The sequence below is a fragment of the Chelonoidis abingdonii genome, chromosome 3 (genome assembly GCF_003597395.2).
Source record: "Chelonoidis abingdonii isolate Lonesome George chromosome 3, CheloAbing_2.0, whole genome shotgun sequence".
NCBI lineage: Eukaryota > Metazoa > Chordata > Testudines > Testudinidae > Chelonoidis > Chelonoidis abingdonii.
Window position 1 is genome coordinate 42,157,528 of NC_133771.1, and position 16,403 is coordinate 42,173,930.

Sequence of the window (16,403 nt, forward strand, 5' to 3'; positions counted from 1 at the left end):
CTTTGTGTGTGTTTAAATATTATGGAAATGCACAGTAAATGTCTTATAGGGCATTTGCATGGACAAAAATCTGATTTGTAGTGGGGTAATTGTGCATGCAAATTAAATAGACAGTGCTGCATTCATTGTAGTTTGCATGGTTGTTCACCTGATTTAGAAAATCATGCCCTAAATCCCTTATCCAAGATCACACAGGAAATCTGTAGCAGAGCTTGGACTAGAACCAAAGTTTACTGGATTCCAGCCCTTAACCACAAGATCATCCTTTTCCTCTACTTGGCTACCACTGCCTGTCTGTTATTCTATACTTCAGTCTAGGTTGAGGTAGGTGAAGAACAGAAATCAAATTAACAAGAAAAATCTCTTTTCGTCCAGAGGGGAAGTTACTAATTTGTATTTAAGAGGATTAGTTTAAATCTAATAATTACTTAAGTTTACTTGAAACTAAATCAGAATATATAACATTTGCAAAATGAAACTGTCCTGCGTTTTTATTGGTCAGAATTACCACCTCTGGGATTTCTAGAAGAAAATGTTGCAGTTGTTAAACATTAGAAGCATTTTTAGAGTATAATTATACTCCACCCTCTTCAGAACCCCATTCGCAGGAGAAGAGCATTTTGGATGTTTCAGTTCCTGTGACAGGGGCACTTGAAGCAGATTACAATCTAGAAAGTAGTGACAGAAGATAAGCCTAATATACTGTAAGAAAATTAATGGGCCAATAATGTATTCATTCTTCAGATGAACTGTGAAGTACCAGATTGAAAACAACTTCAGTAATGCAAGAAGTAATATCTCTTTTACATTGACTTCTCTTTATTCTTAGGCTTCTGGAATCTGATCTCCTGCCTTCTTCCTTACCCTCTTCAGTTCTATACAGTTCCCCTTTTGAATCACATTTCTCTTGGATCCATATCCACATCTTAGGATAAACTGGGAGGTTGAACATAGAGATGGTGTGAATTTAAGTAGCTCCTTGGAAATTGGTAGGCATGCATGCAGTTGCACGAGACATAAGCTTAGCCAAGGATGCAGAATGATGTCCATGATCTTGCTTTGACATTAAAACTGAAAGTTGAATGTGACATAACTTTGGGTGAAAAACAGCAGATGTCCTTAAACATGACTATTGGCTTGAGAGATGTTACTATTGCTCCTGGTTCTCCCTTAAAGTGTAGAAAATATCTCTCAAACCCCCTGAATCTTAAAGTGTCTTCTGGTTATAATCCTTATTGTTTGAGTAATGCTAAATATTATATATCCACATGTAATACTAAGTATTATTGGTTAAGTATATTTGATGTACATGGATGACAGTGTAACATTTGTTCACCCTTTTTTACCTGCGGCAGCTAAAGGAGGGTTTCTGCTATATAGTGGGAAGGTGTCAAAGACAATTTCTATGTACTTGGGATCTGGGTTCAGTCCTCAAGAGACTCCGCCCCCAGTTTGTCCCCAGATAGTGCACAACTTATTGCTGAAGACCAGCCTTTTGTTAGTTCAAGGTGCAGCACTCAGGATGAATCTGGCAAAGGAAATTCGTACTGGATGCAGGCTGAGCTGACAGAGAATATTTGGTGAATGAGTTGAAGAACATGGAAGCAGACAGAGAGAAGCAGACAGTTATATGATACCTGAAGTGATAAGAAATTGACAAGCAGGGAATCCATTCACACTGGGCCCCCTCTGTGAGGAGAGGAGAATTAAAACTCCCACTATTCTAGGGACTGCACACTGGTTGACAAGGTATAGGGCAGTACTGACATCCAATTTAAAGGAAGCTGTTCTCTTTCTGACATTCTCCCCTTTCTGACAAGAAGATGAGGAAAGTGGTTGGTGCCTGGAGATTATGGTTACTACAGACAGGTATTGGAAGAAAGTGTAATCCAACAATGACACGATGAGTGAACTTTAGGTCCAGTCTGCGCAGACCTGAAATGACGAGAGGACGTATTGTCCTCAAGGGAGTGAATAATCTCTTAATCAAAAAGAGAAATATTTTGGGAAAAACACTGGAAGCGTTTTTTAGTGATGGGGAGCTAGGGCTGGTGTGTGTGTGTTTGTTGTTTTTTAATGGCTATGGATAAGAATATTGTGTACTGAGCATAAAAATCCATATGGTTCCCACACACATGCACATTTGTATCATGGTGTTTCTTTTTGAATGAAAAATAAAGTATTGTATGTGCACTTGGCAATACAGTAAGTATACACTGTACAATTTGGTCTTTTAGACTTTTCTTTATGAATATGCTGCTGTCAACCACAAGGTGGCATAACAGTTTTTGTTTAAATCCAGGCCCTGTTTGAATTCCTATTTATATACTGTGTCATACTGTGAGCCTGGAAATGTTGGATCATTGAATCAATCATTTTAGTTCTGCAATCATAATCTCTGTTATAAGTTTTATACGTTTAGGAATAAAAAATGCTGGAACATAATTTATTATTTTTCCCACCATCCATAGAAGCAAAAATATGGATGTAGCAGACTTATAATATTACACCAAGTGTATAACAGACCCTTTGTTAGTACTTCCTGGATATCTGTCTGTGTTAGGCATTAATAAGATGTCTATCACAATGATATGTAAGCACTGATATTGTGCATTATATTTGATGTACTGCTGGGTCTGGTACATGTCAGTAAATTATTATAGAGTTAAAGTCACAAAACCCAACATGTTTTGGAGAAAAAATCAATGGAAACTGGTCATAGAATCACAAGACTGGAAGGGACCTCGAGAGGTCATCTAGTCCAGTCCCCTGCACTCATGGCAGGACTAAGTATTAATATACACCTCTACCTCGATATAACGCGACCCCATATAACACGAATTCGGATATAACATGGTAAAGCAATGCTCCGGGAGGGGGATGGGGCTGCGCACTCCAATGGATCAAAGCAAGTTTGATATAACACAGTTTCACCTGTAACATGGTAAGATTTTTTTGGCTCCCGAGGACAGCATTATAGTAGGGTAGAGGTAGGGGTGTGTGTCTGTCTGTCTGTCTGTCTGTCTATTTATCTATCATGGGACCTATTATAATCCTGTTACTGTATGAGAATAAACAAGAATTTTTTTCCTCATGTAAAGTAACACAGTCAAGGTAATGGGAACAAAGCACTGACCCTGTGCCAATACTTTTTCACTGTTATTGTTTATATAAGTCCTTATCTTCAAGAGTCTGTCATTGGATTTTTTTTCCCTCCAAATCAGCATTAATATGTTACAAAGATGTAAAACAACAAAAACATGACACTTAAAGCCTGATTTGGAAAACTGGCCAACTATGTTGCATCTGTGTATCAAATAGCTAAGGTTCTATCACCATCTGTGCCCACCGCTAATTGTACCCCAAAAATTGTGGGTGGGAAATAAGAGGCCATATTTTAAAAGTGAACCTTTAAAATGAGACAGTCAGAAAAGAAAACACATATGACTACTGCTGTTACAGTATTTCATGCACAAATTAAAACATAATTAGGGTAATAGTAAGTTTCATGAATTTCTGAAGAGATATGACATTTATTTTATTATAGTTCCAATGTCAGGAATACTTTAGCTTGACATATAATACAGGGGTTGATTTGTCAATGTAAGAACATTATGGTTAATGTTTAATACAAGTCTGTAATTTTGCCTAATACTCTTAACTCTGTTCCTATTTTAGAAATAGGGACAACTGGACCAACTGTTTTTCCCCCCCTGTAAGTTAGTTATTTCAGACTAGTAAACAAAAAAGAAGAATTTACTAAACAAACTCCACAGTGTCTGTACATCTGTCCGTAATAATCATTATTTTCCACAAGTCCCAGAAATGAAGGGAGTATCAACTACTTTAAGTTTGAGAGTTTAACTTTTATCACTTTCAACAGGTTGTGAGAAGATATATTCTGGGCTCTGTGGTTGACAGTGAAAAGAATTATGTGGATGCTCTCAAAAGAATTCTAGAGGTATCTAAATATTGTTTGCCTTTTACAATTTGGAAAGGAACAAAATCCTCAAAGAATTATTCATGAACTGTACTGTGAATCATATGCATAATGTTAGGGGGGCATCAGATCAAATGTGTTTTTCTTTTGACTACAAGGCAAGATTTGGCCAAGGTTTTACTTTTTGATGTTAAACTCTTAATTTTTATTAGGTTGTTTGAATAAATCTGTTTTCTTTATTCAGCAATATGAGAAGCCTCTCTCAGAAATGGAACCAAAGCTACTGAGTGAAAGAAAACTCAAAATGGTCTTTTATCGTATTAAGGAGATTCTTCAGTGCCATTCAATGTTTCAGATAGCACTGGCCAGCCGTGTCTCTGAATGGGATTCTGTGGAAATGATTGGAGATGTCTTTGTTGCTTCAGTAAGTAAATACATGTGAAAAGAGGCATGAAAAATGTCTATTTTGTTTTTAAATTGTTGATCTGGTGTCTGCTGTAATAGCACGTGTACCTATTAAGACAACTACACTGACACCAACATGTCTTCTATTTGATTGGCTGCAAGTGAAAGAGCCTTGGCTAATATTTTCAAATGTGTGTGCCTCATGTTAGCCACCTGAATCCACAAAAGATGGGCGTGGATATGCAGGAAAGTAGCTACCCCACTCCTCAGCCCAACAAGGGACTGAACCAAACTCTGGATTAAAGCAGTGGTCTTAGAGACCACTCCACCATTTGGAGTTCAGTGCATGTTAGTTCCACTTCTCTTGCCTCCACTTCCCCTAGACATCCCCTGCTTTGTGTAGGAGAGGTAAATGCAGCAATGCATAGTGCTCTAAGGCATCCAGGTACATCAGAGGAAGCTTTTCTGGGCAGTTGTCCTTCCTCTTTGTATTGCCAGAATCTGATCCCATGTATTTAATGTGGTTGAGCTGAAGTGGCTACCAGAACCATACGTTTTACAATTCATAAATTGTGCAAACTTACAACTTTAACTCTGCATTCAATACATTTGCATGTTGTAGCTTATCAGGAGTTAACATGTTAGTTCCATCTGTGGGCTCAATAGAAGTTGAAGATATTTAGCAACTCCTATGCGGAGCATTCAGCTCCTCACAGCACCAGGCATTTAGATGTTAAAAATAAAAATGAGCCTGTTTTCAGCAAGATTTCCTGTTGATGTCTGAGGTTTGTCTTGTCTGCATTTCAGTTTTCTAAATCCATGGTTCTAGATGCATACAGTGAGTATGTAAATAACTTCAGTACCGCAGTCGGGATTCTCAAGAAAACATGTGCCACAAAGCCTGCCTTTCTAGATTTTTTAAAGGTGAGTGCATTTAAGCTTGAAAGAAAGCTGAAGAAAATGACGTGCCACAAGATGAGTTAGGGAAAAATTTGGCCCCGTGGTGTGTAGATTCTGGTGAAATTTAAAGAGAAGTTCACGCACAATTCTAGTGTAGCAGGAGGATGACATGATTTTAGCTCCAAGGGGTATTTTGCCATGCACTTCAGTTGTATTGACATTCAGAATGACTGTGGGGATTCTTTCACGTCAGATGAACATTAGCTAAGGACACAAGCTGAGGCCTCATCTTTCGACAAAGTTTATGTGTTAGCTACGTTATATATAAAAGTCTTAAATTAAAACTCACTCTGAACCTTTCTGGGCATGGTAAAAGAATACACAGAGCTAGTAGCTCTCAGTCTCCTCAGTCTGACTTCAGTGGGATGTTTGCCTGAGTGAGGACTGCAGATTTGGGACCATAATCTTCAATTCTGGTCAGGCAAAACTGAGGATTTTAGAGGGCCAGAGCTAGGGGGCTCATGAGTAGTTGCAGGTCAGTACTGTAATGATGGGCACCATTATTTGCATTTTGAGATGCTGATAAAATACTTGCCAGAAGCTGGAAATGGGCAACAGGGGATGGATCACTTGTTCTGTTCATTCCCTGTGGGGCACCTGGCATTGGCTGCTGTTGGAAAACTGGATACTGGGCTAGATGGGCCATTGGACCATACTGACCCAGTATGGCTGTTCTTATAATTCTTCCCCCCACCTCCGCACCCTGGTTTTGGACCAAATACACACTGTTCAGAATATTTTAGCATTGAAAAAAATGAGAAAAATCTTCAAAAATCATGAAATTTTACCCGTTTGTCAACCAGCTGTAATAAGAACCTCCCTAGAAGATTCCAAAGTTCTCCTGAGCTTGCAGAGAACAAAATGACAAATCTGTTTTTTCCTCCTTTCCTTGGGTGTCCTTTGTTATATAAAGATAACTATGGATTTCACTTTGTATTTACATAGCTTTGAGATTGAGAGTTTTCCCAAGATTTTCTCTTTTAAAATACCAAAACGGATGAATAAATATAGATGGTACTGCATCAGCTGGTAGGTTTTTACCCCAGATCCCACGACAGAGAACAACCATAGTAGAAGAAAGGCCATGATGCAACAAAGCAGTTACTTTTGTGGTTAAATTTAAGACATGGAACAAGTCAGTGGAAACACTTGCATTCTTAAAGTTAAACTCATGATTAAATCCATTGTCTAGACAAGTAGAAATGTGCTCAGTTCGCACAGAATTTAATTTCCCATTTCAGCTACTTTTGTACTGTTGGGATTTGTCTCTTCCCTTGTTCTTTAGGAGGAAGTTTTTTCTTTTCACTTGCCATTATGACAAATTAAATGGTAAGATTTTTCAGAGAGACCTAATACTTCTAAATGAATTTGTGAAATCTTATCTGTATTCCTGGTACAAAGAAAGTTATTGATATAAAGAACTCCTGGCAAACATCTTAATTTTATGAAAGATGATAATAGAAATCTACTAACATGAGTAAATTCAGTGACTTTCTCATTTCAGCAATGCCAGGAGTTGAGCCCTGATCGAATTACACTCTATGGTTTAATGATGAAACCCATACAACGCTTTCCACAGTTCATTCTTCTGCTTCAGGTAAACAATATTTACCAGTGAGGCTTAGCTGATAAATGCTTCTTTTGCATTCTCTTAGTACTCGCCCGCTTGGGGGATTCTGTGGGATCTATGTTATACTGTAGCAATATATTGCAATGTGAGCTGTTTTTGAGTCTTGGGATCAAACAAATGAAAAATTAAATATGTAATAATGAGAGCTGTGAGGTTAACTGATTTTTTGTTTGTTTGACGTCAGCTCAAAACTAATTTTTTTTAAAAAAATTTTCAGCAAACCAAAAAAGTTTTAAAAAAAAAATACCTTGGATCAAATAAAACATCATCTTCAACCCAAAATGAAACATTTCAGTTTGTTTTTTTGAGAGGGTTTTTTTTACCTTCTGAAATTAAGATAAAATTGAGATTAAAAATCAAAACAAAATGTCATTTCAAATCAAACAGTCAAAATGTTTTGTTTTGAAAATATCAGAATTAAACTTTTTAGCTTTTTGGAATCTTTTCTTTTTGTTTTTTCTTCAGCCACAACAACTTGGTAAAATTGCACACATTCATCAACTGTTTGAGCCAATCCAAATCTTTATTTTTTGGCAGGAGAAAATAAAAATTTTGTCTGAAAAATTTCATCCAGCTCTAGTAATCTCTTACTTTGAGTGTCAGGATCTACTGTGGGAAAAGTTACTAGAGCTTGGTACTTTACCTTTGGACATCAATAGATATTTCTTTAGGTATCCCTGCAAAAACAGTTGTGCCATATATTTGTGTATAGCTATTGTCGATTTAAAGGGCAAAATACACTACATTCAGGTAAGGGCCAATTGTTCTGTGTAGAGTTTGGACATTAGTGGTTCTTCTTTTTAGGATTCTTTAGGATGTCTGTACAGTGATCAGACATCCTTTTTAAAACAAAATATTGTTCATTTTGCTGTAGGAACAAATCATTTAGACAAAAAGGATTTTAAAATAACAGTCTACATGCATGTCTGTTTCACCCAAAGGCTTTTACCATCCTCTGATGGTACCCTACACAGGCATAACTTCTTCACACTCCCAGCAGTTGCATCTATCTCTGCCTGTATCCCCTGAACTTCTCCACCATCTTTGAGAAAATGTTCCTCCTTAAACTGCTATAGTTCTTTTCATCTTTTGGCTCCCAGGCCTTTTCCTATCCTGGCACTGTCTCTTAAGAAGCCTCAAGTGTTTGCGGGGAAGTAGTTTATCTTGAGCCTTTCCATTTTCTTACTGTTTGTTTTTCCTTACAGCCCCCAGTAAACTGAACTAATATATTTGTACAGTGGACAGCCCAATAACTGACTCAACATACAGTATTATTAAATTATTACAGAGCAGCTCCAATTCCATCCCACTAGCTATGATCAGTTGTTTTATTTCGTCTAGGTGTCATGGAGGAAGACTGGTTTGAGGATGGTAGGTCAATTGTAAGTGTGGAATGAAGACTAGAGCAGGGCTGCCCGGAGAGGGGGTGGGGCAGGGCAAGTGGGGCAATTTGCCCCGGGCCCCAGAGGGGTCCTGCAAACCCTGGCCCAGCTGTGTCTGGGTCTTTGGCGGCATTTCGGCGGCGGGGGGGCCTTCAGTGCTGCTGAAGACGTGGAGCGACTGAAGGGCCCCCGCCACCGAAATGCCACCGAAGACCCAGACTGCCACCGGGTGAGTACAAGCGCCGCACCTCCCCTGCTTTGCCCCAGGCCCGCTGAATCCTCTGGGTGGCCATAGACTAGGGATGGATGATGGAAGGAGTTCACAAGTGGGCAGACAGGCTAGCATCATTGATGCAGCGGAGGAGATGGGGCAATTTGATAAGAAATAATAGTGGGTACATAGAAATGTCTGAGAATTGTTGGCAAAGGGAAACATGCTGCCCAAGTGGTTTCAGTGTATGCCTCAAATAAGGAAATGTTCGGAAATTATTTCAAGATCCATGGAGCAGGCACTGTTTCTTCCACTGTATTTCATATAGCATTAAGCTCATTGTTTTCATTTAGTAAATAATAATAATGATAATGATGAGAAATAGTTTCAGTATGACTTTACAGTAAATTAAAGGTTGGGAAAGTTTTTCAGGCTTATTGGGTACAGGTATCTACATATTATAATCCATGTTGATTTTCAAACTGTTTCTTTAATGTCATTTGTATCTTTCATATTTTTCTTCAATTTGAACTCCCATTGCCTTACCCACTTACTGGAAAATAAGCTTCACAGGCCAACATCTTTTTGAAAAGCAATTAGAATATTCAGCCAGCCAAGAATCCAATGTACTGAAGATTCCAAAGTGCTCTGTTATTTGCATCAGAAGTCATTAATAGTATTGGGATTAACCTTGAGTAGTCTTCAGTTTCAGAGCAATGCGAGAACTTTAGACAGAAGTTTACAACACTACGTCCCATCTTTAACTTATGCCTCAGAACTCATATCTGTGCTCCTTTTTTTAGGATATGTTGAAAAACACTACTAAAGGACACCCTGACAGGCTGCCACTGCAGATGGCTCTTACAGAGCTTGAAACATTGGCAGAGAAATTAAATGAGAGGAAAAGAGATGCAGATCAGCGCTGTGAAATAAAGCAAATCGCAAAAGCCATGAATGAACGTTATCTGAACAAGGTTGGGACAGAATATAATTTATACTGTGGAAGCTCATACATTGCTAATTTCTTACTACCTTCTCCTGAGCAGCTAGTGGACTGGCTACCTTATCTGCACCCCTTTGTGTGATGGTTCTATTTAAAGCATAGGCGGATTTGAGGGATAGAATGACTGGAAGATGTAAGGCACCTCCAAGATAATATAGGTCCACTGGCCAAAACCCCAGTGTGCTGTGGGTGCAGAGTTGTGTCCAGTGCTGCAGCCTAGTGGAGGTACTAGCAGCCCAGTGGTGTTCTATGATCTGGTAAAGGGAGAATGCTAACTCCTTATCCCACCTCATACCTTCACATAGATCCTCTGCACAAGGACATCCTAATTTGTCTCCATGACAGGATCCAGGATTTAGCCCTATCGGCAGTGTGAAGTATTTAACTGTCCATTTTTTCCCTTTAATATTTCAACCCGACAAAGCAGTCCCAGGTGCACTGACCGATGTATCTAATAGTTTCCTGTTTTGCCTGTATCATTCAGTTATTTGGATAGTAAAATAGAAATATCCTCACGAGAATGGTGAGATACATTTAAAAGAAATTGAGACAGGACAGCCTTCTTGTCTTACTGTGCTTCATAAATGCCTCTGTTCTTTCTGGGAGATGAGGCATCACATATCTGAATTACTGCTCATTATGATTTGTTCTCTTTAATACATCTGCATAGGGTGGTGAGCGCCTAGACTTATTCTGAGGAGAAAAATGCTGACTGCACCTCATATTTTTCTCAAGTGGTGTAGAAAATCCTCTCAGTTTTCTGGAGGGGAAGTAGTCAACCCAAGCATAGGCATTTCTAGGCCTGTTGCATCATTAAGATCAATATTTCAAAAGAAAAAAAGTGGTGAATTTATCAGAGTATTGGGATAAGCCTGGATGTGCTTTATTTACCTGTGTAGCCAAAAGATTAAAAATTGTGTACTGTACTGACAGCATTGGCAGGGCTGCATCGGGAACACTGGATGCTCTGGAGATAGAGGATTGGCCTAGGTCTTTTAACCTTTCCTCCTAATTATATATCCTGTACACTGCATGGGAGCTTGTCTAAACAGCAACATAATGGTCATTGACATTTAGTTAAAGGAATTAAACATAGAGACAAATTTTACCTAATAGGCACTGGCTGTGCTTTGGGGACAGGGGAGAGTGAGGGAGTGTTCCCAATGGGAGTTCCAGGTGACATTGTGCTATCAGGTGTGGCAGCTTTGTGGCATGCAGTAGGAGCCTGCATACTGCATTATGTGCTTTTCTCAACTGCCAGTCAGCTCTGTAGACCAGTGCAGGCAGAGGGAGTAGCCATGACCCTGCCTCCTCCTGCTGCTTCTTGCCCCTTTGGAGTCGTTGACGCCTCAGAGCATATGTGAATTGATTGGAAGGGAGTAGAGAGAGAGGAATTGTAGAAGTCTATGGGCCCAATTCCTATTTTATACCAGAGGTGTCCTTAAATCCACCTATAAACACTTTTAATACTGTATAGAATATGGTATCCCATTATATTTGGCTCTGTTTTTGCAGTGGATGTTTGCTATGTTGTGTATATACATTAATATGTTGATTGTTTAAAACTCCAGTTACTCAGCAGTGGAAAGCGATACCTAGTACGAACTGATGATATGATAGAAACAGTTTACAACGAGAAAGGAGAAATTGTCAAAACCAAAGAACGACGACTCTTCATGCTGAACGATGTGTTGATGTGTGCAACAGTGAGTGCACGGTAAGGCTCACTTCATGCTGTTTGAATGGATCATTTGGAAACATTAACCGGAATGGATTCTTAATGGAAACCTTAACCATAGATACTAATTTCTGTAAATTTCGATAATGTGCCAATAGCTTTGTTGTTGTTCTTCTCTCCTGATTGTATTTTAAAGAACTTAGATAAACCACTAGAAAGAAGTACAAATAGAAAATTACAGATAAACAGAAGCACTTTGTCCAGTTTCCAGATATTGGTAAGAGTTGGTCTGTAGTGGAGATTAGATGGCACAGTTGCTTAGTGCTCTAACTCCTCACCTCTGAAGACCTGAGTGTTGGCCTTGACTTAGGTAATGGGTGAAAGTGAGTTTATAGGAGCTCAGTCTGATGTTGATTCTTTGTGTGCACATGAAGACACACAAAACTGTAATTTGGTCAAGTTTACTGTTTAAAAATAAAAAAGCTGGGGTGAAATCCTGGAACCATCGCAGTCAGTATCAAAGCTTCCATTAACATCAGTTAGGCCAGGCTTCCACCCTTGAAGCCTAAAACTGAAGGATTAAGACTGAGGTGCTTAGAAAAAGGTATCTGTTGCATAGTGCTTTCTGTCCTATTGCTGGTATAACTGGTGCTATTAGTCTGTTACTTTCACATGTGGCAAGGTCACACACATTTTAATATGTTGGTTGTATTGTAATTTTTTTTCTTTTGTGTCTGGGTGCATGCTGACAGAGAACATGTAGACAGGTTTCAGAGTAGCAGCCGTGTTAGTCTGTATCCGCAAAAAGAGCAAGAGTACTTGTGGCACCTTAGAGACTAACAAGCTCATGCTGAAATAAATTTGTTAGTCTCTAAGCTGCCACAAGTACTCTTGTTCTTTTAACATATAGATAGACCATTAAGTTCTTTCTTTCTTAAACTAACTAAACTAAAACTAGCACCTTTTCTCAGCCCAAAGTGATGTCTTCAGTGCCTTAAGGTATTCCTTACCTCTTTTGTGTAATCTTACTAGAGCTAAGTCTCAAACAATATCAGCAAGTGAAAAATGACTTCTAATAACACTTTGATCTTCAGATGTTCACAAGCTGTTTTCCTATTAACCAAGAATTGTGATTCTTCTCCTTTTCCTTTTATTCAGACCTTCAATCACGCCTGGCTATTTTCTTGTGATTCATTGAGAGAAAATTGCTTTCTTTTGCCTATTTTAATCCTTCCTGTGACACCTTGTCCTGGATTCTGTGTAACTGTTCCTGAAGTGGCAGAATGCAACCTGTTTTCTTTTCTCATGTGAATAGTCCATGATTTTGCTGAGTCTTTGGGTTTGCTATTAAGGTGACTGTTACAGTAATCAGACTCACTACTCCTCTTCCTGTGGGCCTGATCATTACTTAGCACCCTGCTTAGGGGAGTTGTCTAATTTGGTATACGTGAGCCATGGGGATTTGTTAACACAGAAAAAGATGTCTCATTAAAATGTACAGGGTTATTTTTTCTCTAGCAGTTCAGAATTGAACTAGCTCTCACAAGTTCTCCACCCACACCTTTTCCATAATAATACATTTACAAAGGCTTTACTCACATCAACAATAGGGCTTTCCAACTCCGACCACTGTGCATTCCACTTAGATGGGCCCAGCTGCAAACTGTGCATCCAGATCAGGATCCATACTGTTCTGTAGCTCTGAGGTGCCCAGATCTGGGGCTTCTTCATAGACTTTAAATCCATAAAGAATCATTATAATACTTGCTCATTTCTTGTAGAGTTAGCAAAGGAACAACACTGCTGATATGCATCCGACAAAGTGGGCATTGACCCATGAAAGCTCATGCTCCAATACATCTGTTAGTCTATAAGGTGCCACAGGGCTCTTTGCTGCTAACACTGCTGATAGTGACCACTCTCTGCCCCTCTAGTCAATCCCCTCCCATCCATTAAGCCTGATTTCTTGGCGCATCTGCTGATGGGATTCAGCAGGAAAGAGGAGACAAAGATAAATCTCCTTTCTCACAAACACACCCTGCCCATATTTCCTGGGTTTTCTTCCCTCCATTTATGGAGGCCAAAAGGACAGTCCGGCTCATGATTTGGAAAATATGTCATCCTTTTTCTTAAAGTGACTTGTGGGTCACCCATAATTGCAAAAGGAATCCATATTTGGTGGAACCCATTGATAGGGAAGTGTTATTTTATTCTAGAGAATATCTTCACTCTAAGCAGAACTGCAGTTTGCACATTCCAATACTTCCCTTAAACAATTTGGGCTTTTGTTTTACTTCACTATGAAGCAATTTTGCTATCAGCAGGTTTCAGTGTATTTATGCATCATAAATGTGAAAACCTTGTGTTAAAGATATATTAGGGTAGTACTGAATATTTAAAAATGCCAAGAAATGCAAATTAGACATTTGGTTTGGGATTTCATGCCTATGGAATATAGTAGATTTGATAAAGACGATCACAGATTATAGTTAAAATATTAGAGGAGAGTGACATTTTTAGTTGACATCCTGTGGAAAATAAAGGTTTGGTAAAATAAAACATCAGTGAGAACTGGTGGAGCATTGTCAAGGTAAGTGGAAAATTGTAGATACAACAACTGTAGATTTTAAGATGCTCCTCGTGAGTCACAAGTTTGAGTATGAAAGACATTGCTAAAATTTAGAACTTCTCAATCATTAGGGGGTGTGTTCTGAACGGCCTAAGCACATATGAAAATTAATTATGCCATTATTTATCTCTGCTCTTTACCCTGCTTCTTACATATGTAACACACATGTAGAGTGTAGGTTCTTTGCTTTACGTATTTGTTTGTGACTGGCATATTCTGTTTAGAATGGTTAATCATTTACGTGAGAGTTCTCTGCATTATGAACAACAGCAAGTCATTAACTTGTTGCTTTTTCTTCCATCTTCAGAGGAAAGAAAAACCTAAAAGACATACTATTGTGCCACATGGGTGGGGTTGCCATTCATCCGTTTTTTGACCGGAACGTCTGGTCGAAAAGGAACCCTGGCAGTTCTGGTCGGCACTGCCAACTGGGCTGTTAAAAGTCTGGTTGTCAGTGCAGTGGAGGCCCAGGGTTAAGGCAGGCTCTGTGCTCCTCCTGGAAGTGACTGCTAGGTCCCTGCAGCTCCTGGGCACTGGGGCAGCCAGGGACTGGGAGGCTCCGTGTGCTGCCCCCACGCAGAGTACTGGCTCTGCAGCTCCCATTGGCTGGGAACTGTGACTAATGGGAGCTGCAGGGGGTGGTGCCTGCAGGCGTGAAGGCAGCGCGCATCAAGCAGAGCCACCTGGCCACTCATGTGCCTAGAGGCCACAGAGATCTGACGCCCACTTCCTCAGAGCCACGATAAGTACTGCTGGGACCCCGTGCCCCAACCCCCTGGTCCAGCCTTTAGCCCCCTCTCACATCCCAAACCCCTCAACCTTGACCCCACCCCCAGTGGGAGCTCTCACCCCCAGCCAGAGCTCCCACCCCCTGCAACCCTACCCAAGCCCGGAGCCCTCTCCTGCACTCTAAATCCGTCATCCCCAGTCCCGCCCCAGAACCTCCACCCCCAACTGGAGTTCTCATCCATTGCACGTCAACCCCCTGCCCCAGCCCGGAGCCCCCTCCTGCACCCTAAATCCCTCATCCCCAGCTCCAGCCCAGAGCCTATACTCCCCCTCAGACCCCACCCCCATGCCCCAGCCCAGTGAAAGTGAATGAGAGTGGGGAAGAGTGAGTGATGGAGGGGTGGGGGAACGGAGTGAGCGGGGGCCTCAGAGAAGGGGCAGGGCAGGGATGTTCAGTTTTGTGTGATTGGAAAGTTGGAAACCCTGCACATCAGAGCTGAGGTCAGATGAGAATCTAATACTGTTTGACCAGTGGGAGCATAGCATTCTCACTAGAGGTTAAGTTCACCTATCAGAGTACAAGTCTTCTGAGCTTGAGGGCATGATAGTTAATCCCTTGGGTAATATACTTTAAATAGTTTGTGAGCCCTCTAGTGACCCTCTCTGTCATCTATGTTCCAAATGCTCTCAGAGGCTTGCCTGAGCAGCAGTGTGTCTGTGTAGCTAGGCCTTGCATGGTGTATATGTAGTTAGTAAACATGGTTACCAGGACCCCACGATGTCCAGTATAGTTTCTTTATATTATGTTTGTTGTATAAAAAGCAAAAGACACAGCAGTGCTGGTCAATGTCATGTGTGTGATCTTTTTAAAATAGTATTGGACGTGTTACAGAGACCTATGCATATTTTCCAAATCAAAATAGTAAATAAAATGACTACTAGCATGAAGGACATACAGGTGCTCAAAAATCAATAATTTATGCATCTTCCAGCTCTTCGTATGAAAGCAGTGGCATCATGGCAACTGGCCTAAGGTATTTATTAAAATGGAGTGTGCCACTTGGACAAGTGGAAGTAATAGAATATGGCAGCAGTGAAGGCCAAGGAGAGAACTGCAGATTCCCACCTCAGCACTCAGCCGAGAATGTCATCGTTAATGTTAAGCCAAGTAAGTGACAGGCACCGTTACTGATGGATTTTACTTTCTGATTAAGGCCCTGGTTCAGATTTAGGTGGGTGATTGAAAGAAAAAAGGAAAGCGTTCTGTGTATGTTTATTCTTGCATTATGTACGATAGTTTTTTAAAAATTCTGAAAATGTATAAAGTTCTAACCAGACTTTTGACTTACTATGTAACTCGCCTTTATTTATGCCACTCGGTAGTGACAATGATTGGGAAATGCAAGACACCAAACTTTACTGTGTTGATTACTTATGGGTCTTGTCCTGGGTCTAGCAGCATCCATGGTTCAGGGCCTGCAAGAGCTTTGGTACCCCCCTGAGCTCTGCAGCCAGAGCACTGTAAGAAGATCATGGCTGGTGGTGGGAAAGATCCCTCCAGAGGTGATCGTGAAACGTTTCTGGCAGGTTTCTTCACAGCTAAGTGGCAGTCAGGAGAAACCATGTATCCCAAAGAAGTCCCCCTGACCAATACCTCCAAAATAGAGCTTGTTTGGTGAGAGCTGTCATAGCTTTCCTACTCAGATTTGAACCTTAGCGTTCATAAACTGAGAAGCTAGCATGAACCTGTCATAAGTAGATAGGTAAGGTAAGGGTTAAGTTTCTTTTACCTGGAAAGGGTAACCAAACACCTGACCAGAGGACCAATCAGAGAAC

At 40.2% G+C, this 16,403-nt stretch overlaps 1 protein-coding gene across 2 annotated transcripts in view; it reads left to right on the forward strand.

Moving 5' to 3' along the window:
* Positions 1 to 16,403, forward strand: part of ARHGEF10 (Rho guanine nucleotide exchange factor 10) — a 217,006-nt gene that overhangs the window by 131,205 nt on the left and 69,398 nt on the right. For both annotated transcript variants that reach the window (XM_075063709.1, XM_075063710.1), the window contains 7 exons: positions 3,884 to 3,961; positions 4,185 to 4,364; positions 5,153 to 5,269; positions 6,810 to 6,902; positions 9,332 to 9,502; positions 11,103 to 11,248; positions 15,560 to 15,735. In XM_075063709.1, the coding sequence (XP_074919810.1) occupies positions 3,884 to 3,961; positions 4,185 to 4,364; positions 5,153 to 5,269; positions 6,810 to 6,902; positions 9,332 to 9,502; positions 11,103 to 11,248; positions 15,560 to 15,735 (961 nt within the window). The remainder of the gene's footprint in view (positions 1 to 3,883; positions 3,962 to 4,184; positions 4,365 to 5,152; positions 5,270 to 6,809; positions 6,903 to 9,331; positions 9,503 to 11,102; positions 11,249 to 15,559; positions 15,736 to 16,403) is intronic.